This window comes from Cyprinodon tularosa, unplaced genomic scaffold, assembly GCF_016077235.1.
Source record: "Cyprinodon tularosa strain WSP-4 unplaced genomic scaffold, ASM1607723v1 ctg1482, whole genome shotgun sequence".
Taxonomy (NCBI): domain Eukaryota; kingdom Metazoa; phylum Chordata; class Actinopteri; order Cyprinodontiformes; family Cyprinodontidae; genus Cyprinodon; species Cyprinodon tularosa.
In genome coordinates this window covers 26,022-52,596 of record NW_024038312.1, presented here as the reverse complement: position 1 = coordinate 52,596, position 26,575 = coordinate 26,022, and the positions used below count along the sequence as shown (strand labels likewise).

The following is a 26,575-nucleotide window of genomic DNA, read 5'->3' as shown; positions in this document are numbered from 1 at the left end:
CAACCAAGGACCATCCAAGGACCATCCAAGGACCATCCAAGGACCATCCAAGGACCAGCCAAGGACCATCCAAGGACCAACCAAGGACCATCCAAGGACCATCCAAGGACCATCCAAGGACCAACCAAGGACCAGCCAAGGAGCATCCAAGGACCAGCCAAGGACCAACCAAGGACCATCCAAGGACCAGCCAAGGACCAGCCAAGGACCAGCTGAGGACCAACCAAGGACCATCCAAGGACCAGCCAAGGACCAGCCAAGGACCATCCAAGGACCAGCCAAGGACCAGCCAAGGACCAGCCAAGGACCAACCAAGGACCAGCCAAGGACCATCCAAGGACCATCCAAGGACCAACCAAGGACCAGCCAAGGACCATCCAAGGACCATCCAAGGACCAGCCAAGGACCAGCCAAGGACCATCCAAGGACCAACCAAGGACCTACCAAGGACCAGCCAAGGACCATCCAAGGACCATCCAAGGACCAGCCAAGGACCATCCAAGGACCAGCCAAGGACCAACCAAGGACCAGCCAAGGACCATCCAAGGACCATCCAAGGACCATCCAAGGACCAACCAAGGACCAACCAAGGACCAGCCAAGGACCATCCAAGGACCAACCAAGGACCAACCAAGGATCATCCAAGGACCATCCAAGGACCAGCCAAGGACCATCCAAGGACCATCCAAGGACCATCCAAGGACCAGCCAAGGACCAACCAAGGACCAGCCAAGGGCCTATCAAGGAAAGTGGCTAATTTTGAATAGCTACTACTGTATGTTAGGGGACAGAAGGTGTTTTTTTGTAAAGATTTGGCTTCTGATTGTTGAATTTTAATCTTAGACGAGTTTAACTGCAAAATAAAAGATGGAAAAGCATCTAACTGATACAGTTTAAGAGGATGGATGAAAACTATGAGGCCAAAATTATTTAATAAAGTTTATCTCCCTGGCAGATGCAGACGGTGAATTTAACTGTAGTAGTGTGATAAGATTCCAGCTGTACAGTTGTTGTTTTTATTAACAGTGTTTTTTCACTAAGCATTCTGTGGTGAACTGTTAGTTCTAATTATAAGAGTGAGGAGCCAATAGAAGCAGCAGGAGCTGAGTGATTTGACACGGACAGTCTGCAGAGGTCAGCGTCTGTCTGCAGAGTCAATAGCTGCTGACCTCCACACTTCATTTGGTTTGTAGATTAGCTGAAGAACAGCACATGGAAAGTTTCAGTAGCCAGGCAGCTGCATCCTGACCTCATATCAGAGCGACCTGAGCAGGTGCAGATGGAGGGCTGTGGAGTTCTTCCAACTTGGAGCATTAAGGACCTTCTCTCCAGGGAGCCGAATCACAATTACCTACAGTGGCCAACATTCAAAATGGCCCCTTCCCAGTCAAACGGCAGACGAATGGCGGCCCACTTCCAGCCACTCGAGTGACTCCCTCCTTCTCCTGGTGGTGCTTTTTTTTTTTACTCTGACTCCACCCTTTCACTGAATCACAGGGTCTGACCAGGAGATGATGCTTCTCCTTAGATCTTAATCTCCACAAATCATGACAGAAGAATATTTTGGTACAAAGGTTGATAGTTGAAAAAAGGGCTGTGCCTTATTTTCAGTAGAACGAACCTTAATGTTGCCATTTTATATACCTTATAACTCTTCAGGGGCATTTTAGGGATGTATAGCGTATAGAGAATACATTCATAGAAGCTGGAGAGTTGATGGCAGTGGAGGACAGCTGACTGTGGGCAGGACATGAGCTTGTTCCTGGACCTGGACCTGGATGAGGGAGATTGGTGTGCCTGGTCTTTAAGGGAGTCCTGACTATAAACTTAAAAAGGCTGAAGGCCTGGTCTTCTTGTCCAAAATCAGTGTCTGACCTTGCATATTCTGTGTGAGGTCAAATATTCCACCGACAACCTAAAAGGAAGCCTTTGCAGATGCATTTAGGCAACTTTAGCTTCAGGTGTGTCTTTGTTATAAGATGCAAGTAAAGGTAACGTGTGTTTTAGGTCAGGGAGACGATGACATTATAGTATAGCTTCTTTTTATGGAATTAAGCTGTGCTTTGGACGTATTGAACAAACTAATAGAATCCTTTTACTTTTTCTATGGAGCATTAGAAATATTGAATGAAGTTTAAATTCTCTCAAACCTATCATGTGAACTTTTTACTTAATTATTTCTGATCTCAGAAGCCAGTAATTGGGTCAGTAAGAGCGAGCATCACTGCCACTCAGCCTGGGGGGGGGGGGGGGGGGGGGGGGGGGTAAAATTACTTAAATTCAAACTGGAAGTTGGACTACATTTTCTTTCGCTCTGGGTTTTGGTCTAAAAGAGTCTAAATTATGAGGAAAAGAGAAATCTAATCATTAACATAAGGTGTACCATAGAGGGACCATTTAACATTTAGCAGAGCAAACTTGATTAAAGTCCTTTTGACATCAGATAAGGTCAGGAATGAAGATGTGAAGGTGAGCATAATCAAATTAGAGTAGATTGTGAAAAGTGTGCAGGTCTAGTGGGTGTTAATGCTTCAACTGGAGCTGGAAGAATGAAAAAGAGATCTGAACAGGAAATTGATCAGTAATGATATGTTGGATGTGATAGGATTGTTTTTTTCCCCAGACTTTCTTACCAGACTTTATTGCTTATTAGGGATGGAACGGTTTATGAAAACCGTCCGAACCGTTCGGTTCGACTGTCTCGGTTCGGTTCGCGTGTGTTTCGTTCGGTTCATGCGCTGCTCCTTTTTCTCATAGGCGAAGCGTTTACACTCCAGAGCAGAAGGTGGCGGTACTGCGACCAAAGCCAACCACCAGTAGTAAACAAGAAGAAGAAGAAGCGAAGCAGCGTAGCCGGGTGTAGCAGAAAAAAATCAGTTGTTATAGAGAATTGTGTGGGTATGGCGAGTGGGAAAGAACAGGAGTTGGAAGACGCGCCAGCAGCACTTTATAGGTCTGCTGTATGGGACCACTTTGCATTTAGAGTGACCTACGATGACGGCGGGAAGAAAGCTGGGGATAAAAGTGCAACAGTGTGCAAGCATTGTGCAACACGTTTTGTTTACGCTAACAGCAACATGACCAACATGTCATGCTAACCCCGAAATCCCTCATACTCCGTCAGCGCTCCGCCCCGCTGCGCTCCAGACCGGCTGCTCAAAGCAAAGCCTACAGCCTCCACTGTGGCTCCCGTCCGCTCCGCTCTGAGTTCCTTGAAGATCGTAGAGGGCATGCGCCAGATGATTAAATTCAAAGCAGCAAAACATACGGAAATGATCCAGGGTTTCCGTGGATCATTTAAGATAATTACAATCCATTATTTTTTGTGGGATTTTTTCATTAATTTCATAAATTTTTATGGGATTTCGGTCTAACAATCAACATATACCGAATCGAACCAAACCGAAAACTGTGACCACGAAACCGTGAATCGAACCGAACCGTGGATTTTGTGAACCGTTCCACCCCTATTGCTTATAGGTTAAATGTTTTTCCTGTTTTAAACTGGAATAAAAGGGAGCATAAGACTGTGCAAAGTTGGCAAGCATTGATGGCATCACTTGCAAACAATCATTTTATCAGTGAAAGCTTTGAGCATGTGTGGAAACAGGAGATTCGCTCTGCTCACTGACTGCACACATGGGCTGCAGCTGCTGCTTCTGAGTTCCTGCATGTTGGAACACAGAGAGAGAAAACCTCCACCATGTCATTGTGGTTCAGTTAAGACGGTGTTGTGAAGTTTAGACAAAAGCTGCCGTAAATCTGAGCAAGAAACCCAGCAGCGGCAGGCTGAGGCTACATCTGTACACCAGCGGGAGATCGTAGCAGGACAGAGATGGATCGGACTAGATTCTCTATTTTCCATTTTAATAAAAAAAAAAAAAAAAGCTTGTTTCTGTTTCACCCCACATTGCAGCCACATCCAGTCCCTGATTGGTTTTTGGAATTCAAAATAAAACAAAGCTTCATATTTTTCAAACTTGTGCAAATTTTGCCTTGCGATCTTTACATTTGATCTTGCTTCGCTGTGAGCACCAAAGAGAACGCCCTTCACCTCGCTATTGCCTTTGCCTTTCTGTGCCTTTGAGCCGCCTTTCATATGACATTTATGTGGATCTCTGTGGTCTGGAGTTCACATTTGGTCTGAACGCACCTTAAGGGAAAAACACGTTGATGAATTATCCAGCAATATGGAACCACACTGGTTATTATCTGGGAAAGGATCCAAATTGTCTATTGATAAGTGTGCTGCCGCTCCCATACCAGTCACCTCTGTTCCCATTACCAGGCCCAGTTCAGGGAAGGATAACTATTTCATACATAGCGTCTCCATTAGCTGCACAGTTTTTATGCGTCATTAACTTAAAGGTATTTTCGCGAATTTTTGAAAAAAATGCACATGCACAACCCGACAGTTAACACCTATCAAACTCGTGCGAGAGCATGCACAAGCCCCTTTCTCCTCGTGCACGCTCTGTTTAAAAGTTGCTGTTTGCATCACTCATAAAAAGCTAACTTTCCAAAAGATTTTTCCACTATGTCAGTAAGTGGAAATGGGGACGAGCGCGTAGGACGGCTTTACGTTAACATATCACCAGAATGATTGACAGTTAGGAGGTCCACTGATTTAGATGATCCACCCGGAAAAACAACATCCTCCACTAAAGCTTTAAAATTAATTCCTTTATCCTAACCTAATTAATATCTGCTTCTACTAATTTGAAGGAAAGTAAATTAATATTTTAGAACTTTTACTCAATAGCATCATAGTTTGAATAGCAAATTTATCTAAAATTAAAGGAAATCACACGTCTATTATATTTAGATCAATAAAGTTCAATTATTATTACCCTCAAGAAATATGTATATGATCAATAAAATGCTGTAGTTAAAAGTCTATCAATTGGTGTAGTTTTAGAAATTTAAATGAGATTGTAATTTATTTTATTGTTATATTCTGTAGCAACTTCTCTTCATCTGTTAAGAGACTTTCTCGTTAACCAAACAAGAAAAAGAAGAAACGTTTGGGAAACACGGCTTTATCACATACCTTCAAAGATGGCGGTCGGGAACCGAGTGCACGACTGAAATGCGTCGCATGAGACTCAGCTCAGTGTCTGCGAGGCACATTAGCAGAAACGCCTCATGCCGACTGTCACTGATGATGGTGGCTGAGTAATGATTTGGGCTTTTTTCACAGCTGCAAAGTGTCCCAAATCATTTGTTATTATGTTAAAAATAAACGCCTAAAGTCCTCAGTCCTTATTAAAATGCTTTGGTTCAAAAAATGAATAGAGCTGAGCACAAGAATCGGCAAACTGAAATGAACGGTGTTTAACAGATCCCATTCTCTTCACATCGACCAATAGAATGTTACTGTTAATGTCCATGCAGACCAATAGAAATGTGTCTTTGCTCCTCAGTAAAGCCCGCCCCCAGAGATGCTGAGGAAACTATGTGGAAAACACAATTTAAAACGGATCCAATTCATAAAACTCAATCTACTAAAATAAGAAATAAAAAAAAAAGAAAATGAACATGTACCGTAGAAACAAAATTAAAAAATATATTAAATTGCTAAATTAACTCCTTTTTTTTCTATTTTTCCTTTACAAAACATTTCCTTTGCTTGCAACAGTAATGGAACAAAAATCACTCCATACCTGAATAATTAATGTTAAAAAACATTTTTAATTAAGTATCTCTGTTTGCAATAATGGACCAATAGGAATCCCGAGTGTCTCTGTCCAGCATGAACAGTTTGTCCTTCATTACTTTAAGGGTTGTTGGCTTTGCTGATTTAAAACACTTTGCTTTAGCTGACCCTTCACTAGTTTTATCTCCATCACTTTTCCAGCTCAGCTACAGTAAGTGTCTCACATTTAAAGAAAAATGCTCAGCATCTAATGTGGCAGCAGGAGAGGTTAGCATGAATGGTAACAACAAGGGAAATGGACAGTGATGGAATCTGCATGGCATTAAAAGAGGAAGGCATTAAATCAGATCCAGATCAATCTGCAGCCGCTCTATTAGCCGATGCCCATTGATGAAGCTTTACTTCCACTGGACTGTTCAAACGCCTGCTTTTGCTGCAGTGTTCTGAGCCGAAGATCACAACCATCTGAAATGTTAATTATTTTATATCAGACTTCATTAGCTCCTAATTTTGTTATTATTGCATAACTAATTAATTTTCAGAATGTTTAGCTAATGGATTATTATCTTAAGGAATGACTTTCTGAATTGCTTAAATGAGGACAAATGTACAGCTGTCAGTTTACTGGGTCAGCTCAGTAAAACTGATGCATCCTAATAAGCTGCAACCTTCATGGTGGATTTAACCATTAAGCTAAGAGTATTTCTTTTTTTTATGTATTTATGTTTGATGGTTAAAAACTGAAAGTCCTACCAATGCAGAGGGAGAATGAGGATGTTTTATTTAAGAAAGGCAACATAGCAGTGATGTGGAGAGCTGAGTAGAATAAATGGGCCTAATAACCGCCGCTAACGGACCATAAGGGTGACTGTGTTATTCTCTCTGGATTTTATTCATCTAAAGGTGAGTTACTTGTTGTCCTTTTAGTTATTGTTACTGAATTAAAAACAAGTTGAACATAAAGCGTTGCAATTTATAACAACAAAAAAATTGTCAGGATTTACGCAAAATGTTGCTCATAACATCAGTTATAATGGCAGCATTTAAAAATGAAAGAAAAATGTCAAGGTCAAAGTGCATCAGATATACCGGCGCTATCTCTGCCTCTAGCTTTTGGTCACCAGTAGTCTGCCCCTCACTGGTTTGAGTCTCACACATAGTGACGCCAAATAGGCTTAATGCTGCAGAAAGACTATGATGGAGCTGTAAATATGAAGTATTAATAAATTACAATCTGTGGAAGTATTTAGTTTGTCTATTTGTTGAACAACATAAAACATGCAAATTAATTAAATTTAACACTGAGAGGGGGGGGGGATTAGAACAGGAAAATTAGAAGAACTAAAGCAACAGAATCAAAGAGACTGATAGGAAAAAGTGAAACAGAGCAATAAAAAAGAAACTAAGAAGACTGAAAAGGTGACCACCATCTCCTTCTTCATTTCTTCTTGATAACATTTCATTAATTTCCATTTCCAAGCTGAAAATGTTTCCTGATTGAGTCTCTGGTCGCATTTTAAACTGCAGTATCTATACTTCTACTGAAGTAACAAATGTGTGAACTTTAGACACCACCGGCTAATGAGTGATTATATTGGGCTTGAAGTGAATCTGATAAATAAGACGCACTTTGAAAAACAGAAATTTGAAGAAAAAAAATAACCATTTAAAATTTTAAAAACTAAAATATGAAATATGAATTTCCCATAAAATAGTTTGAAACTAACTTTAATAAAACCACTAAGTTACTCTCAGACTTTCTATGGAATAAAACATTTTGCAAAATCTCAATTCTTCTTTTTTATTTATAAAACATCTTCTCTGCTTCTTTCTTGTAGAATTTATATATTTTCAAATGTGCTCAGTTTTGCAATCATCCCTTCAAATAAACTTTTTCCAGAGAATTTCAGTTTTTCTACTGTTGACACGACCTTCTGGTTTGAAAGGAGTCCACAGGACTTTTTTTTAAAGCTTGTGTTCAAAATGTTTTTGCTCTTCAGTTGCAATGGAATGATATGATAATGCTCAACGTTTTGTCAGACATTCCCTTAAGTCCCTGTCACACCTTGTTGATTTATCCAGCGTCTGCCTGACGTCCCAGAGTCTCCTAAAACCAGAGGCGTGCACAGACATTTTTGGGGGCGGGTGCTCAGGAGGAGGGCACTTTTTAGCGCACGTGGAACACTTAATTATAAAAAAGCGACCGTTCCTGCTATCTGAAGACGCTTACTGAACTGCTATGATGCTGCGCATCTGGGTGCGCATCTGCGGGCGACCGCCCGAGCTCACGTGACAAAGGAAGAGAGAGAGAGGCTGGTCGTGTGTGCAAGGAGGTGGCTCATTTAGGGGCATTGTTTCAGTCGTTTTTAATGGCTCAGTTTTTCAAGAGATCTTTTTTTAAAACCGACCTCAGTAAAATCTTTATAATATTAATAATAATTAAAAAAAATAAAAAAAACGAGTTTCAAAGGGGCATTTTCGTTGATAAAGGGCAAACTTCCTAGTGCTTTAGCACCACCTAGTGTCTATGTATGCACGCCCCTGCCTAAAAAGCTGGCAAACGCTGAACTTTATATATACACCCAAAACTGGAAAAATACACAAAGTATTCATAATGAGTCCAGAACTTCTGTCCAACGACGGCCTAACTTCTGCATAACGCACGGCAGTGTAAAGCCCATGGGGGGGGGGGCAGCGACGCACCTGGAGGCGCCTGGCCTGCAGAAAAAGCTTTCTTTAATCGTGGCATTAACCTAGCTGCTGTTTACCGCCTGCCAAAAAAAATAAATAAAAAAATAAAGGAAGAAATAAGGTTTGCAGTCGCAGCAGATTCAATGTCATGTCTACAGGGAGGATCCATCACTCACCTTCTGGCTCACCCTATGATGGGGATGAAGTCTGGAGGAGAACTGACGGTTTCCTCCTGTGAACCCCCTTTATACCAAAACGCTGCCAATACGCCATTATACAGTAGCTGGAAGTTAGAAACACGTTCAGCGCTCGTCTGGAACACGGCAGATACGCTGATATCCGTTGGAGAGAAGTTCTGGATAAGTTACGCAGAAGTTACTCAGAGGTTTAGGATCAGCTAGACGCCACGACTGATGAGGAACTGACACTGAACGGATGTCAACCATCAGATAACTGACCTGGAACTGATGGACCACGGATGGCAGACGCTGACAGACGTACTCGCCGCATGTCGACATGTTTCAGCGTGCTCATAACGTACCCATAACTTATCCAACGTATGCCAGCGTTTGCTAGATTTTTTGTACCTCAGGCTGGTTTAAATCATCAAGGTGTGACCGGGTCTTTAGTGAGCAGACAGGAGCAAAGGGAGCATTCATAGGTGCAGGGTCTGGCTCAGGGACCCAGAGTCGGAGTCCATTGGATCCAATATTTCAAACTATTCTACCACTCCTACATGTTAGTGTTTATTTATGGTTTTGACCTTTTTTTTTTACTTTCTATTGTTGTGTAAAGTGAAACTCTGGGACAGTGCATGGTGTTTATTCCCTCTTGGCTTATAGATGTGCTCCTCTGACCCGGGTGTGTAACTTTCACAACACCTTTCTGTCAGCTCTTTATCAGGACATTTCCTTATTGCTAGTTGGAAGATTTGAACACAGCGGGCCAGAGATCACCTTTCCCTCCTTTATGCATCCTAAACAGTGTTGAATAAACCTGAATCATGGCTCTTACTGCTGAATATTTAATAAAGATGTCTTTGTTCCCCTGGCAGAGAAGCTGCATCCTGACCTCATTTCACCGAGCGATGCAACGTTTCAGACGCAGGGCTGTGAAACAGGCCGCCTCTGGACTGTAGAGCAGCACAAACCTGCTTTATGATTAATCATGCCTGTGTGTGGGTATTCAGTGGCAGCCAACAACAACATATCTGTAAAGTGTAAAACAGTTTAACCCTTTCATATTACTGTACTGTCCTTAAATATGGACTCATTGGCCTGGAACTGTTTGTACCAGTTAGCTACTTTGATGTCGACTACTGCTGTTAGATTTCAATCCAATTCAGTTTATTTATATAGCGCCAATTCACAACACAAGTCAATTCACAATACAGTCAAATTGATTCAAGGTTTTCTATCTAAGGAAAACCTCCTTTTGGGGGAGGAGAACTCTGTTAAAGTAATCCTGAAGGTTATTAGAAAGTGGTCAGAGAGGACAGGGTTGTGAGGAAATACTGTTATTTCTTCACATTCTATGCCGTATGTCAGCACAAGATCCAAAGTATGAAGATGAGAATGTGTGGGACTATTCACATTTTGAACAAAGCCAATAGTGTCTAAGATAGCATTAAAGGCTGCTCTTAAGCTATCGCCTTCAATGTCAGCATGGATGTTAAAATCTCCCACTATGATGACCCTGTCAGTATTTAATACCAAATCAGAAAGGAACTCTGAAAACTCATCTAAAAATTCAGAGTAAGGACCTGGTGGACGATACAAAGTTACAAAAAGAAGAGGTTTTCTTGCCTTGAAATTTGGATCAGGGAAATTAAGGGTTAAATGTTCAAAAGAGTTGTAGGTATTAATTGTTTTGGGAGTAATCAGTAAGTCAGACTCGAAGATTGTTGCTACTCCTCCTCCTCGCCCAGAACTTCTGGGGATGTGAAAATTTAAATAGCTTGAAGGAGTTGCCTCATTTATGCTCACATAATCCTCTTGCTGCAGCCAGGTTTCTGTAAGGCAACACAAGTCAATGTGATTATCACAAATCAAGTCATTAACTAGTAGACTTTTAGAGGAAAGCGATCTTATGTTAAACAGACCGCATTTAATTGTTTTAACTTTTCCCCCAATTGAAGTTATTTTGATTTTAATTAGATTATCATGATTTACTCCTTTGGGAATATTTGCTAATTTATTAGATTTTGATAGTGGGCAAGACACTGTCTGGATGGAGTAAAGAGTGGGTAACAGTAGAGAAGCTGCAGAGATGTGTGTTAAACTACGACTGATTTGTTTTGGTGGCTGATGCGTTGTTGAAATGCAGCATATGTTAATCTGACTTTATGAACCAATGGATGAACGTTTATCCGTGGCCTGAATCCAGCCTGCATTCATCTAATTATAGCAAAGAGGCAGCAATCAGAGGCAGACGCTTAATGAGGTGAAGAAGGGATTCAAGCTGTGTGGCGATCACAAAATTATTTTTGTCAACAGTTTCAGAGAAAAAAAATACTCTGAATATAAAAACGGTTTTGTTTTATATAATCTCTGCATTAAACCCACTTTACTGTTTTCTTTATTAATTGCAACTTTCTTTTGAAGTTGCTAAAGTTGCCCAAAACACAGAGAAAAGTCCCCGGATTGGTCTAATTGCTTATTTGATAAAGGATGTTAGCTAAGTTATAAAAGTCCCTAAAATAAAACGACTAACTAGTCGTCTGTACTCCGTAGTTTTCTTTACTACAGACAGCAGAGCAGCTAACCAGTTAGCTTCATACGCTAACCAGCAACATTTACAGAAATATTTATTAATGTGTACTTTCCCTCCCAAATCAACCAATAAATGAATAAATACAATAAACTGTTCTGGTGGAACATTGTTCCTCTGAGTTCGCAGAAAGGTGCATGACAGGAAACGCCCGTTATTAACAGATAAGACCCTTTATGGTTCAAATATAGTTAATGTTTCACTGATGAAGGAAATTAGTTCAGTCGGTTTAAAAGCTGTAGCATCTAAATGATCGGAGCTCTCGAACAAATGGCATCAAAACAGCATGAATGTTGCAAGAATCTGTAAAAAAAATTAGCACTAATTCTCAGACTTTCTTTAACTTGTTAAGATTATAAATCTTATATGATTCTTTTACTGTATTAATGTGGATCCACTGCAGGAGTTAAAGGACCAGGTCAGAGTTTATTACGCATTACAAAACCAAACAAAAAGATTCCAAAAAATCCAAAGAAAACAAAGTTTTGAAGGCCTTGCTTCTCTAATAAGTAAATGTGTATTTTTATTCATCTAGTTAATTATTTATGGAAATACATGAGAAGAACTCAGTGGACTCATCCATTACAGAGAAAACATCTGGATAAAGAAATAAACAGTGAAGCAGTTTGATCTGCTGTTCAATGTCCGTCTTCCAGCAGTTTAGGTCCGACTTCTTCCACATTAGTAGCTTTACCGCACTGCCTGAATATGATTCTCAAAGAAATATATTTTTTTAGATGGAGTGATATTCAGTTGCATTCTTATTTAATTGTTTTTTTACAGATAACATTGTCTTCACTTCAAGCTGAATAAAAATGTTGTTGTTAACATTTCTTCTCCCTACAGAGGAAAGCCCACAATTTCTAAAACTTAACCTGAAATACAAAAATTTGAAAAAATACAATCCGAATATATAAAGTCTGTTTAAAAGTGAAATAAGATATTAAAAAGAATAATGATTCATCTAAGAAAACAGCGCAGTTAATCTTAACCTTCTATTCAGACGTTTTTTTGCTATTTTCATTCATGGAATTTTCAGTTATTAAACTTCTTCTTTTGCTTTTAATAATAAAGGAGCAAATTCACCAGGGGTGGAATGTAATGAATTATATTTACCCAAGTTACTGTAATTGAGTACTTTTTATGAGTAATTTGTAATTTTCTGAGTAGTTTTTGAAATATGTAATTTTTACGTTTACTTGAGTAAATTTTAACCTAAGTAGTTTTACTTCGCTACATTTTAAACCCCCCTCACGTTACTGAGTAGAAATAAAAAATACTGATGGTGAAAAAATTAAATGCGGCCGGAAATTTAAACCCCTGTGTCACAGAACCGACACTTAATCGCCATTAAAAAATAGAAGAAGACTTTTGACTTTTAACAGCACTTTATTTACGCAATTCAAACATATAAACAATTGATGTAAAAATAAGTGTCAGTTAAAAGCATTAAATGAGGAGCTTGTTAATAACAGTGGCATCCTGTTGCGTTTTAGTTTGATTTCTGGTATCTTTTGGGTATTTAATTTTTTGTGCATTTTAAAAACTTTATAATGTAGTTTAAATTTCTTTATTCCTATCATGGTGTTGTCTGTTGGACAGTAGGACAGTAGGATAGAAACACTTAATGGTTCAGGTTGTGAGGAAGTTTGTTCTTTAGCCCAGCTGATCTTTTGCAGTGTGGATTTCCACTGAAATACGCCTTAAAATCGATTAAAACACCTTGTGCCATGACTCATCCTTTTTTTGCAATAAATAACTCAAAGTAACTAAGTAACTTTTACTCAAATTACATTTTAAATGAAGTAATTTTGTACTTTTACTTGAGTAAATTTTGAGATGGGTAATTTTACTTTTACTCTGAGTAGAATTTAGGCAAAGTAAAGATACTTTTACTCAATTACAATTTTTTAGTACTTTTTCCACCTCTGAAACTCACTCCATACATAGAGAGCTTATTGAAATGCTGAAGAGACGATCAGTTACTTTAGGTTAATGGTGAAAGCTATCCTGCAAAATAGTTCATTTGATTGCCCTAAATAAAGTGATGGGAGTTTTTGAATAAATATGTGATAAACATCCTAATTCACTTTTTCCTAACCAGTGTAGTTTGAACTTACGTTCAAAGAATCAAAGACTTAAAACCGGCTTTTATTGCTAAGAATCAGACTTAAAGACATTTAAACCCTGTCCTGCACACTTTACTGATTCGATGTCCTTTGATTCGTCTCTGCAAAATGTTAATATTTACAAGCTATATATAGAATGGTAAATGGCATATACTTATATAGCACCTTTTTCTCAAGTCAGGAGACTTTACCAAAGCGCTTTACACCACATTCATTCACCCATTCACTCACACACTGATGGTGGAAAGCTACGTTGTAGCCACAGCTGCCCTGGGGCTCACTGAAGAGCCCTATATACTATATGATAAGTAATAGTTTTGTTGATGGAAGCAATCTTTGTCTATTTTCTCCTCTCAGATCTGAAAAAGCTGGAGAGATAGCTACCATTCCCCTGACAAAGGTAAGACTTCATGCTCTCTTCTGTGGTATCGTTGTGAAAACTGAAAAGGCCTTTAAATGTCATTCTGCATAAATGAATCTAGGTTACCATGAAAACTCAAACATCTCAGCAAAAAGTCCAGCTGTGAAGAACAGAATATTGGATTTAGTGGGAGAATAGAGATAGAATGAAGCAGAATGATGAAAAAGGGGTCCCTATGTCCTCCAGCAGTCTAAGCCTATAGCAGCAGAACTATAGAGATAGATCAGGATAACCTGAGCCACTCTAACTATAAACTTTATCAAAAAGGAAAGTTTAACTAAAAGATCTGCCTCCCATTCTACTTTTAGAAATTCTAGGAACCACTAGTAAACCTGCAGATTGAGAGCGAAGTGCTCTGTTAGGAACATAAGGAACAATCAGATCTCTGATATCAGATGGAGCTTGGCCATTTAAGGCTTTATATGTGAGAAGGAGGATTTTAAATTCTATTCTGGATTTAACAGGAAGCCGATGAAGAGAAGCCAGGATAGGAGAGATATGATCTCTCTTTTTCATTTTCATCAGAACTCTGGCTGCAGCATTTTGGATCAGCTGAAGGCTTTTAACTACAGTTTGTGGACTTCCTGATAGTAAAGAATTACAATAGTCCAGCCTTGAAGTAACAAATGCATGGACTAGTTTCTCAACATCAAGACACCAAAGTAATGGGAAGTTATGCTCTTTTTAAACTCCAGTAATTTTCTTCTTTGTGTTATAAAACATTTTCCATTTTACTAATGTTTTGTGTTTTCCTGAGATTTTTATTCTGCCAGACATAAATGAATGTGATGAAAAGCTGCAAAGGTTTATTGCAGCCCGTAAGCGAACGGAGACCCACGCAGAGCCAGATTATAATAAATGATGAAGTCAACTGTAGCAAAAATGTGATCCACCTGTGTTTGGATCCAATTAAGCAGAAAACAATGTTTCTGTCCTGTAAACAGACACCTGTGGTGCTGATGAAAACATGCCGCTCTGAGCTGCGGGGGCTGGCAAACACATTTAGTCCCAGTTCCAGGTCATACAGCCTGAAAGGGAATGAGTCAATCTACGTTTATTCTCTCCACGCGTTGCGCTCCCTGCACTGAAACACAGTAAACCACAGACAGACTCAGAGAGGAGCATGACTGCAAAGGGGAAGGAAAACTAAACATGGATTTAAATATTACATCCAAATAAACATCAGAAAACTGTAACCTGCCTTCCTGAAATCTGATTCCTCTAAATCTGTTTGCAATTCAGTCTCAGTTAAAATCCAGCTGCCGGGTGACGGCCTCGGCAGTTTGTTAGAGAACATTAGGGAAACAAAACTAACCAAGGAAGAAAGCAGACGGGTCAGAAAACCGAAGAGGTTTTTAATACTTTAAACTAGATCTGAGCTGCTACAGGAGGGCTGTTCATCCCTGCTAATGGGAGGATGGATGCAGCCAAACGGCCTCCTAGAACGCTGCATGAACACGGGACGCCGCCCTCAGTTCTTAGCTGTCATTTTATAAAGAGTGAAAATGTTAAACTGCTATAAATATATAAAAACACATGCAGGTGCTTTAGGTTCTGCTTCTAAAGGCTTTAAAACTCTGAATTTTCATAAAACTGGGGTCAGAAATCAGTTATAGAATATTATATAAATATAACAAGACCTGTGATTATTTAAAAAGTTCTTTGTTTATTAAAAAATCCAACATGTGCTTCTTTGTTTTTCATTTTGAACACCATTCATCACCCCCCCCCCAATGTAGATCATTAATGAGCGGTACAGGGCCTTCTCCTGGGTGGCCGAGCTGATTCAGGTGTTTATCGCCATCAGCGTCACCGTGTCCTTCCTGGTGATGGGATCTGCTATGAAACACACCAGTGAGTTCATCTCGTCCATTTCAGGATTACAGAGTTTAGAGTTAATCTCAGTCAGACTCAGTTTGGGTTAAATTAGTTTATAATTATAGCACCAATTCATAAAACAGAATAAAATCCAATGAGATAATTGGAATTGGAACTTTATTGATCTCACATTAGAGAAATGTACCTCTGCATTTATCCATCCCCTTGGGGAGCAGTGGGCTGCCATTGTGTGGCACCCAGGGAGCAGTGTGGGGGTAAGGCTTTGCTCAGAGACCATGAGTGGCAGTCTGTGGGAGCGGGGCTTGAACTCACAACCTCAGGATTCCAAGCTTTATGCCCTAACGACTGGGCCGCCACTCCCCAATGATTCAGTCACATTGATTCAAAGTTTGTATCTAAGTAAAACCAGCTGATTGCATCGGTCACGGGCTGTGCAGGGTTTTCTCCTCCTGGATGAGCATGTGGAGACACTACATATTGTCTTGCATGTTGTTGTTGACCTGACAGCAATCCCTCACACCAAGCATGCCTGCAGCAATGGTGGAGAGACACATGAAAAGTGGTCCCTTTGTCCTCCAGCAATCTAAGCCTTGTTTTCTTTATCCAGTTGATGGTCTGGTGAGCTCTCTGTGGAGCGGACGCCTGGAGTGGCTCTCTAAAGCCTGGGAGAAAAACTCACCAAACAAACATCACAGCTGCTCACCAAGAAGGTAACACTGACCGGAAAAACATGTCGAGGAAGCTTCTGCCCCCTGAAGGCGTCTGCACCTCAGAGTTCCCCTCCCAGTTCTTTTCCTGGGAGAAACTACTATGTTCCAGAAAATGACTGAAGGCCAGAATAAAAGTTTACCAGGATTTAATCCAGATCAGACTGCTTCAGAGCAGAGCTATCGCAGCCAGTTGGATCAGCTGTGGGCTCAATTTGGTGGCATCCAGAAACTGTGCCATGAAACAGGTCAACTCCTGCTTCTAATAGCTCGTAAGTCTATGTTGCATCAGGTGGAAGCTTAGCTGGGCGCGTCAGTTCCTGACATGCTATCAAAACTCTGCCTCATTCTCTGCTACATGTTGGCCCCAGGATTACAGACGTGTTCTTTATTAATCTGGCCCCTGGGTTGGACCGTTTGTACTAATTGTCCTAATTAGATAGTCCCTTTAATCACACACTGTTAATCTATGTGAAGGAAGACTCGATCTACTGTGCTGAACAGACAGGTAATGTAAGAAGCACAAACATGTCTAATAAAGAAGACACTTAGCAAACAGAGAGGTCTGACTTGCAGCTATTTTAAACGATGGTTCATGTGACAGGTTCCATATTTCATCTAAAAGAGCTCAAAACTTTTTAATCTTTGTTCACAAAATGGGGTTTTATGTATTTATAAACGTGGTAAATATTGAAAAATGCATATATCTAATTTTTTATATATTTTTTCTAACTTAAAGGAATAGTACACCCAAAACATGATTAGCCTTCATTTTCTACTCACCCCCATGCTGAACAACACTCTGGAGTACTTTTTTGATATCTCAAATGCATCTGGAGATCTGGGAGGCTTCTTGCTGTCTGCTGACATTCAAATAATGGAGGTCTATGGCGCCCGAGGCAGAAAGGTCCATAAAAGTCCACAAAAAACGTGTCAATATTCCTCCATACTGCTCGTCCAATGTATTCCAAGTGTCCTGAGTGGGTAGCGTCCATAATTTACTCGATACAAAGTCATTTAGAATGTTTTTAGAGCATAAACAGTAGTGTATAGGATTTCCTAAAAGCGCGTTCATGACGCTACGGAAGCCGGCAGACCAAACCAGATGAAAGTGCGCATTCAGCGTCTGCTCTGCCGATAATGCAAGCGTAGAAGAAGAAATGTGCTGTTTACCTGTGCAAAGAAAGAAACAACGAAAGAAAAATGTCTGAGGACTTCAGTGTTGAGGAAGAGCATGAGTTCTTTGCCGAGCTGAATGCGCACTTTCATCTGGTTTGGTCTGCCGCGGTTTCCGTAGCGTCATGAACGCGCCGGCGCGAGCTTTCAGGAAATCCTATACACTACTGTTTATGCTCTAAAAACATTCTAAATGACTTCGTTTCGAGTAAATTATGGACGCTACCCACTCAGGACACTTGGAATACATTGGACGAGCAGTATGGAGGAATATGACACGTTTTTTGTGGACTTTTATGGACCTTTCTGCCTCGGGCGCCATAGACCTCCATTATTTGAATGTCAGCAGACAGCAAGAAGCCTCCCAGATCTCCAGATGCATTTGAGATATCAAAAAAGTACTCCAGAGTGTTGTTCAGCATGGGGGTGAGTAGAAAATGAAGTCTAATCATGTTTTGGGTGTACTATTCCTTTAACAAATCTAAACTTTTTTCCTGAGTTTATCTCATCCTCGTACTAAATTTAGTTATTTAAATGAAATAATTTTTTTGTATGTTATGTTAACATTCATATGATTAGAGTTGAAAATATAACCTAAAACATGGCTAATCAAATCACTTAAATGTTAAAACATTGGATTTGCATTTTACTTTTACAAATATTCTGTCTTAGAAATCCTCAAATATGTTGGTTTAAAAATGCTTATACTGAAAGGAAATAGACATAATATATTTATTATATTACATAATATTTATTCTAGATTTATTTGCTATAAATAAGATATATTTGCAAAACAAATATATAAAAAAACGTATTCTTTGTCATGTTAGATTTACGTTGGGATTTTGGTTTAATGATGACAAAAGATTATTCCTGATTCTTACTAATCACAAACAGTTGTAGTTCCTCAATAACACCACAAGAGGGAGACTGTGAACCGTTAATTGAAGAATTACTTAATTTAAGCCTTTATGATGAAAAATTCTATTCTTTCTATTGTAAAATATTTAAATGTATACCATAAATGCATATTTTAAGTGGTGGGTCATCCTCACGGCCACAAGCAGCTGTATTCATTACCGACACATTAAAATATTAAAAGATTAAAGTGATTAAAGATTAATCCTAGATATATATTATATATTTGTTAAAGATAGATTTGCTAAAGAAACAAATTCAGAAAAATCACATTAGGATTTAGGCTTAATGATGACAAAAGATTTTTTCCTGATTCTTACAAATCACTGTTGTGCTTTTTTTAACAGAAGATTATTAATATAGTACATAACTAGAACTGGAAGTTATAGTTTATTAATTCCATTCAAATCAAGGGTAAATTTTTATTTGTGAAATTATTAGAACTGATATCTGAGAGTAAAAATATATTTTTGAGACAAGTCTTTTCCCTTGGAAATACTTTTACAAATGTTAATTTATCTTATTTATTCTATGACAAAATATTTTCTCTCAGAGCTTTTTCTTCAGTCTCAAATAAGATAAGTTTTTTTTTATCAGTGTTTTCTTTACTATATTTTACTTTACTTTCAAAATTATCATTCTAGATTTGCTAACTCATATTGCCTTAAAAGGCCACTGTCCTTACAGTGGATTTATTCAGATTATTTCTATAGCGCTGATTGGATAGTTTCTGTACAGATATCAGATAATCCAGGTCAGATTGGTTCAAAGTTTCTATCCAAGGAAAACCAGCTGATGGCGTCAGTCACTGACTTTGCTGGATTTGCTTCTTCTGTATGTTCATTGCTTGACAGTAGATATGCAGTTGCATTTTGGTGTTGACTACAGCAATCCCTCACACTGATCATACATGCAGTGACAGTGGAGAGGAAAAACTCCTCCTTTAACAGGAAGAAACCTTGTTGACCTTCTCATGAACTAGTTTTTCACCATCACCACTGGAGACGATATTTCAATTTTTATAATATTCCAGAGATGAAAGAAGGAATTTCTAGAAACTTCTTAGATTTTGATCAAATTGGTTTCTCTCTTGTTTTCCAGTTCAGCCAGACTGGGACTCTCCCTGCTTGCATTTGGGATCATTTTCATTGTGTCCATGTGTGATCCCAGGGTAACTGTCACTCACACACACACATTCTCTCTTCTTTCTATATGTAGTGAGGACTATCTAATTTGAAGTCATGTTTAACCCTTTCTTACACCTTACCTGTTGTAGTTCATACTTTATTCTAACTTAATCACCGTTCAGACAGGAATTACTCCCCAAATCTCACCTTCCAAGAGGCCCTGATAATCGGGTAGATAATCCCTTGGTGTGTTAAAGGGGAGCACCGTTTTTTTTTTTTACATTGGTCCCTTGATTTTCCGTTATTCCATCATGTTCTAATCACCCATATGAGTTTTGAGCCGTTCTGAAGATATTCCGTTAGGTTATATCCAGTAACGTCTTCCTATTGGCAACTTTCCCCTTTAAGACCGATCACATCTGCTCAGTGGAATGTAGGGACACTCTGATGTAAATATGTCTGCCGTGCTTCCAGATTAGCATTAGGAAACAACCTACACACAAAGTCCTACTGGTCTTAATGCGATGCTAAAAGTATCCATCTACTTACCATCTCAGATCCACTTAAAAAGTCCTTTTGATAGTTTTGAGCACGCTGTGCTTAGCAGGAGCAGATAATGAGAGGATTCAACTATCCAGCAGATCAGATCAGTTGCAGTAGAATGTAGAACGATCCACCGTCGTCTTTTCTATTTCTCCACCAGCAGCCGTTCTTCATTTAAAGGGAAAACGCTCATTTGTCCCCTTTTAGCTGCGCAACAATGTCCTGCAAAATGTCCTCACTTTAATGCCAAGACACACGCACTCACACATTCTTGTTTCATAGACTCACTGAGGACCATGCACAGACTTCCGTTTATTTCCATCCCTTCCCCTGAGCTAAACCCCAACATCTCCAGTACTGGTTTTAATGGTTTCCACCTAGAAACGGTCCTCACTTCATAGTGAAACACCAAACACACCTTCTTGCTCTGCTGTAACTACACACACGCTTCAGCACCACATGGGTTTATAACGTGTTCTGTCTGCCTCAGGGGTTTGTTGTCATGTTGGACAAAGTTGTCTCGTTTTCCCTCAACACTGAGGTGGGACTGTTTGTCTTCATCATGCTGAGGGAGTCCAGAGAAGACCGCTTCCAGTGAGTACCAGAGATGTCAGCTCCATCAGTACCTACCAGAGCTTTCCCTGCGCTGCATTCAGCCTCCTCTCTCTCCTTTTTCAGGCACCTGGCCGTCCCGCTGCCTGTGGGTGACTGCATGTTTAGCCTCACCTGGCTGCTGCCCACCTACTTCCTGTTTGCTGTGACTTACGACATCCTGCAGACGCTTGCAGATGTGGCCCATTACCTGCCTTACTACAGCAGCGATCAGGAGCTGCACGTTTACAACGTGAGCGGCAGCTTGACGGCAGCTAATCTCTCCGCCTTCCTCTGATCTCTAAGCAGGACTGCAGACTTCCTTCCATTCTAGTCGGTAAAAAGCCGCCAGCCGCCATCTTAGCGGCTGCTTTAACTACTGCTCACTTTTAAAATGATCTGAATGCTTTTTTAAACACACTTTTCTTTTGCATTTTCTGACGAATGTCTGCTTTCTTGCACTTTTATTAATCTACATAAGATAGAAGCATGGCCTATGTAATAAAGTAAACTAGCCTCCTGTTGGCTTATTTTACAGTTTCTACTTCCTAAGTACATTAAGACCTACAGCATTGTGTTTAAGGGCTTGCATGTCGTTTCTGCTGCATCATGGAGTAAATGAACAAATCCAGATGTTGAAAGTTGTACAAACACAATAAGGATCAATTCATATTGCTTTTATATATCCAGAATGAATATGGAATTGAAAGCACACATAGGAGGCTAAACATGTAAATAGATGTAAATAAGCTCCACATTTCTCCTCTCTGTGCAGCCGACAGGAGACAATGGTGCTCTCCTCCTGAGGTGTTGGATATTTTTAGATGTTACACACCTGCTGTAAACACAGAGATGCTCAAAGTTCAGTGGAACACTCTGAAGCTGCGGTTTAAACCATGAATCAGCACAAAACAGGAAGTAATTGAATTGAGTGACTAATAAACTGAAAGTCCTGTTTCTGGATTCCACTCCGTTTCCACTAATGCTGCTCATTAAGATGAAGCAACCAGGCCTCCCAGACGCAGCAATGGGGAGAATCACTCTACCAATAATGTACTATTATAGGATGATCGGATGAAAATGATTGTGTTAACATTAATGCCTCCTGCTGAGACAATAAAGCCTTTCTAGTTCTGAACCAACAGTGACATCTTTGAGGTCAATCATCCCTGACCTGATTTCTCCACAGAATGTTTGAGTCTGGCTAGTTTTTCCATCACATGACGTTTAGCTTGTTGACCAAAAACCTCCTGTTTGTTCTCATTTGACCAGAACAACTTCTTCATCCTGGTTTTACAGAAAGGCCAAATTTTGGGACAGATCTAGAAGGTTTTTCTACTAGAGCTGCTAATCTCTGCAGCTCCTCCACAGTTAGAAAAATCCTCTTACCTGCTTCTCAGTGGTTTCCTCTAAACCTCCATGGAAGCTCTTTCCTTTGCTTGACCCCAGGAGGCTGGTCCCTCTGGGCTAAAGTGACCAGACGTCCCTGATTTCCTGAGACAGCCTCCATTTTGGACCCGTTAGCGAAAAGATCTGCCTCCCATTAGAAATTCTGGGATGTCCCAGAATTTACAGTTTTGTGAATGAGTGGGAAAGAGAAAGATTTATGGTAGAAAGAGTTAGCATCCTGCGCGTATAAACAGTTGTTGGTTAGCTGGGTGGCAGCTGTTAACATGTAGATGAGGAGCAGAACGCAACACTTTTAAAAAAGACGAAGTTCGTTATCAGTACAGGTCACAGCTGCCCTGCATTATGGTGAGTGATTTAATCAGTTCATTTGATTTGAATTTTGCTGATCATTGTGATAAATGTTTTGTTTGTGCCCAGGTTAATAAAAAATGGCTTTGATGTGTTTTATTTTGCTAAAGATGAGAACTGGAAATGTAACATAGACCATGATAATCAACAAAAGGTCAGACAGAACATTTGCTGCAGCTGGCAGGAGGAAATAGACTCAGATCAGGCTGGTTAAAGAACACATCGTCTCCAGTCCAACATTCCACCCGTTCCAGTTCGCCTACCGACGGAACCGCTCCACTGAGGACGCCATCTCTGCTGCTCTCCACCTGAGCCTGGCACACCTGGAGGAGAAGAACACCCACGATGGATGCTGTTCCTGGACTTCAGTTCAGCTTTCAGTACCATCATCCCACAGCATCTGATGGGCAAACTGGAACAGCTGGGCTTCAATACACCCCTCTGCTATTGGCTGCTAGACTTCCTCACCAACAGACCTCGGTCAGTGCGGGTCGGACAGAACGATGATGTCATCAGTCTAAGCCCCTCCCCTCAGGGCTGTGTCCTGAGCCCCCTGCCGTTCACCCTGATGACGCACGACTGCGTCCCCAGGTTCACCACCAACTACAGAGAGGAGGTGGAGCAGCTGGTGGAGCAGAGATAACAGCCTGATCCTGAAGGTGGAGAAGACCAAGGAGATCATGGTGGACTTCAGGAAGAAGCGGCCTAACCACGCTCCACTGCTCATCAACAGCTCAGCTGTAGAGGTGGTCAGCAGCACCACATTCATCACAGACACCCTCACCTGGACTGGAAACACCACCTCACTGGTCCAAAGGGCCCAGAAGCGCTTGGACTTCCTGCCCCACCCATCCCCCCCACCTTCTCCAGAAGCACCATAGAGAGCGTTCTGAGCAGCTGTCTCACTGTGTGGTGTGGAGGCTGCAGCGCCTCAGACTGGAAGAAGGTGAGAACAGCAGACATTCATTTCTAAGCCTATTTCCTTTCTAACTCTAGAAATGAAATAGGCTAAATAAACACCACAGAAGCTACTTTTTCAAAAGGCGTCCAACTTTACCCACATTCACCCAAGCAATCATCAGGAACATAATGTTCTAATAATTCGTGGTGAAATGAAATTTTAAATCACGTAACCTGCCTTCAGTTGGTACTGGAGACTGGAAGAACTCCTGCTGTAAACCAATCACACATTACACAAGGTGAAAACAGCTTTAGTCTGGTTTGGTTTTCCTTTGGAAATCTCCATAAAAATACACTTTCTCTTAAGCAAACCCGGTGTCTTTATAGCTGCATCCATGTTTAAGATGTTCTCCAGGGTCAGACCTCATTAATGATCACACACTTCACTTCTGAAAAAGTTCATCAACAAACATCCTTCTTTGCTGGAATCCTTTTCCAAAACCAACAGCTTTGCTTACTTTAGTGATCAGCTGGATCCACCAACCTTCTTCAAATCATCAGTGAAGTTTTTCTACCTGCTGGAGCTACTCTTGCAAACTCATAAGTTTAAAAAACTCAAAAAAATGCCAGAGTAGTTTTCAGGAGGAGGTTTTCAACTCGCTCAAAAATGAAAAGCACAGTTTTCTGGTTTCAAAAAGAGTTTTTTAAACCTAAACAGAAACAATCTTCAATAAATATAAGCGTTAATTGAAGGTTTCACTACTCACTCCTTCACCAAACAATCATATCAACCACAGCAGCTGCTACTGCTTGTTCATCACAGCAGGAGGGTCAAATAGAATAAAGACATAAATAACAATTGATCTTTCACATAACCTTAGATGTGTAACATTAATAGTTTAGAAAAAAGGAAATTGATCTAATTGTTAAGTTACATTTCTCTTGTTTTATATATTTAGTTATGCAATTTATCCAGTGAAAGATTTTTTTTCTTAGTCTGTTTCACCTGCAAGGCTAAAAAATGTCTGAAAGAAAGTTGTTTTGCATACAAGGAATACTTATTTCATAACAAGCCAAGTTCTTGTTCAAATCATTTTTTACAGTGTTCAACAACACATTTCAAAGCACTCTGCAAAGACAATTATGACATCATACAGACTGATCGGTCAAAAGGTATTCTATAAAAGCATAGAATTGTTTACTCTGCAGCAATCTCTCACAACAAGCATAGAATCAACACCCTGGTACTCAATAATTTATCTGATTTTGTGCAATATTAGTGTCCGTAACTTTTTTGTTGGTAAATAGATTAGATATATATACGTTATCATTCAGCATCAGTTTGTCCAATATGTTGAAATTGATAAATATCATTTATTACGTAGGATTGAGTTTTTTGTGGATTAAAATACACTAAATAAGATGTTTTTCCAGCAGACAGGATCAGCCTCTTTTAAAAGAGAAACTCTGCTGTTACTTTTAGTGATAATAAGTTATTTCAAGGCATTTCTTTTGATTCATTTTTTTTTTTTAAGTTTGAGTCTGAGAAATACGGAGGCAGGGCAGGGTCAACTTTAAATATCAAGCATGGACTCAATGCCCATTCTCAAGTATTAGAAGGATTATTTTACAACTGGTTGCATCTTAAATCTTATTTCTTAAATTTATTAGTTATGTTAGGTTTACAATATATTGCTTCTGAGATTATATCAACAGTCATAAGGAAATTGAAGAAGCGATCGCAGTAAATGTCAGTTTTAAGGACAGTAGAATTTGTTTTCTTTTTTTTTAATCATACGGTTCTCACAGGACATTTTGTGAGTGTGGATGTTGTGCTGCAACCATATCAGCTTTCTGTTTTTCCTTCTTCTCTCCATAATAAACACTATGAGAATGACCCAGTGAGACCTCCTGCTGCTCCACCTGTAGTCAAGGTGGGTGGGCTATGCGCAGCAAAAAAATAAAAAATGCATTTTATGCCCATTTGGTTTGACAAAATGGCCGTTTGGGAATCTTTCAGAGCACCGACATTTCACCTCTGGTTTCTAAAGTTGCTCCTTTTCTGCTGATAGGTTGGGAGCACATGTGTTCACCTGCCTGCAAACACATTCAGAGTGAGTTTACGTTGATGACTTAGTCTGAAGGGCTTCATGTTTTCATAGAGCTTTTCTCATGAAATATGCAAAAAAGGAGGAACATTTCAACATGACCAGCAGCCTGCTATGCTGAAAAAACACTGAACGATCCTTGATTATACGCAGAGGCGAATTTAGGAAACTTGAGGCCCTAGGCAAAGACAGGCAAGGGGCCCTCTGAGAAGACAACACATAAAACAGACCCATTCTACAGATAGAGAAATGTTAATAGAATAGACATCCATTATCTGTTCTAGGTGTTGTCCCTCTCTTCCTCTCTATTTATCAGTGTTCTGATGGCATTTTAGCCAAAGGATTTTGATCAAAAACATAATTAATGTGCACAAATAAGGAATAGTTGTATTAACCATACATGGAAACAAAGTTTTATGGGGCCCCCAGGAACTTGGGGGTCCATGGAGTAATGTAACTAAAGTAATCCCTCCCTGGGATTATTAGAGTATTCCTGCTTCCTGGTTGATGGGACAGGTGTTGTGAATGAAACGGTGCCCAGCTTGAAAGAGCTCCTGTGTGTCGCTGAATGTGAGCATTGATGACTGAAAGACATCTTCTGCCTCCATTTATCTGTTTACTGCAGTCTGTTGAATTCATGTTAATGTGGATTTAAAGACATTTTAATTAGTGGAAAAACTGCAGGGAGGGAATATATCAAAATAAAGTCTTATCAACCAAAACTTTTGCGACCCCCATGCAGTACCTCTGTGGACCCCTAGGGGGTCATGGACCCCTCTGTTAAAGACCTCTGGATAAAACTGTTTTAATTTAGCAGTAAGAGGAAAATTTATTAAAATCAAAATCCTTCTGCTTTCTTCCTGACCTTTGCAGACTTAATTTGGATTTTAATTTACGCTGGTGAAGATTATCATACATTCCATAAGAGTTATTAAACAATCCACTGGACTTTGTTTCCAAGTTTGTAGACGTTTCGCTTCCCATCCAGGAAGCTTTTTCAATTCGATATGTCAGAAAAAGTGTTGAGTTTGAGACTTTATAGAGTTGATCAAAAACAAAACCATGTTGTCTAAGCCAAAACAAGCTTTTGTTTTTGGTCCACTGTATAAAGCCTCAAATTCAACACTTTTTCTGACATTTTTCTTTCTGTTTGAATCTTTTTTGTATTAGTAGCTGTAGTGGGAAAAAAGTATTCAACTATTCACCCCAGTTAAATAAACAGAGATCGATGGATTTCACTCA

General features: G+C 39.8%; 1 protein-coding gene across 1 annotated transcript; it reads left to right on the top strand.

Annotated features, from left to right (window-relative positions):
* The first annotated feature begins 13,546 nt into the window (after nt 1–13,546).
* On the top strand, nt 13,547–21,352 carry LOC119779492. The gene is made up of 6 exons (XM_038279146.1): nt 13,547–13,645; nt 15,406–15,520; nt 16,113–16,215; nt 19,408–19,477; nt 20,467–20,570; nt 20,655–21,352. Exons 1-6 carry the CDS (start codon nt 13,547–13,549, stop codon nt 20,863–20,865), a joined length of 702 nt encoding a protein of 233 aa, XP_038135074.1. The 3' UTR covers nt 20,866–21,352.
* The last annotated feature ends 5,223 nt before the right edge of the window (nt 21,353–26,575 follow it).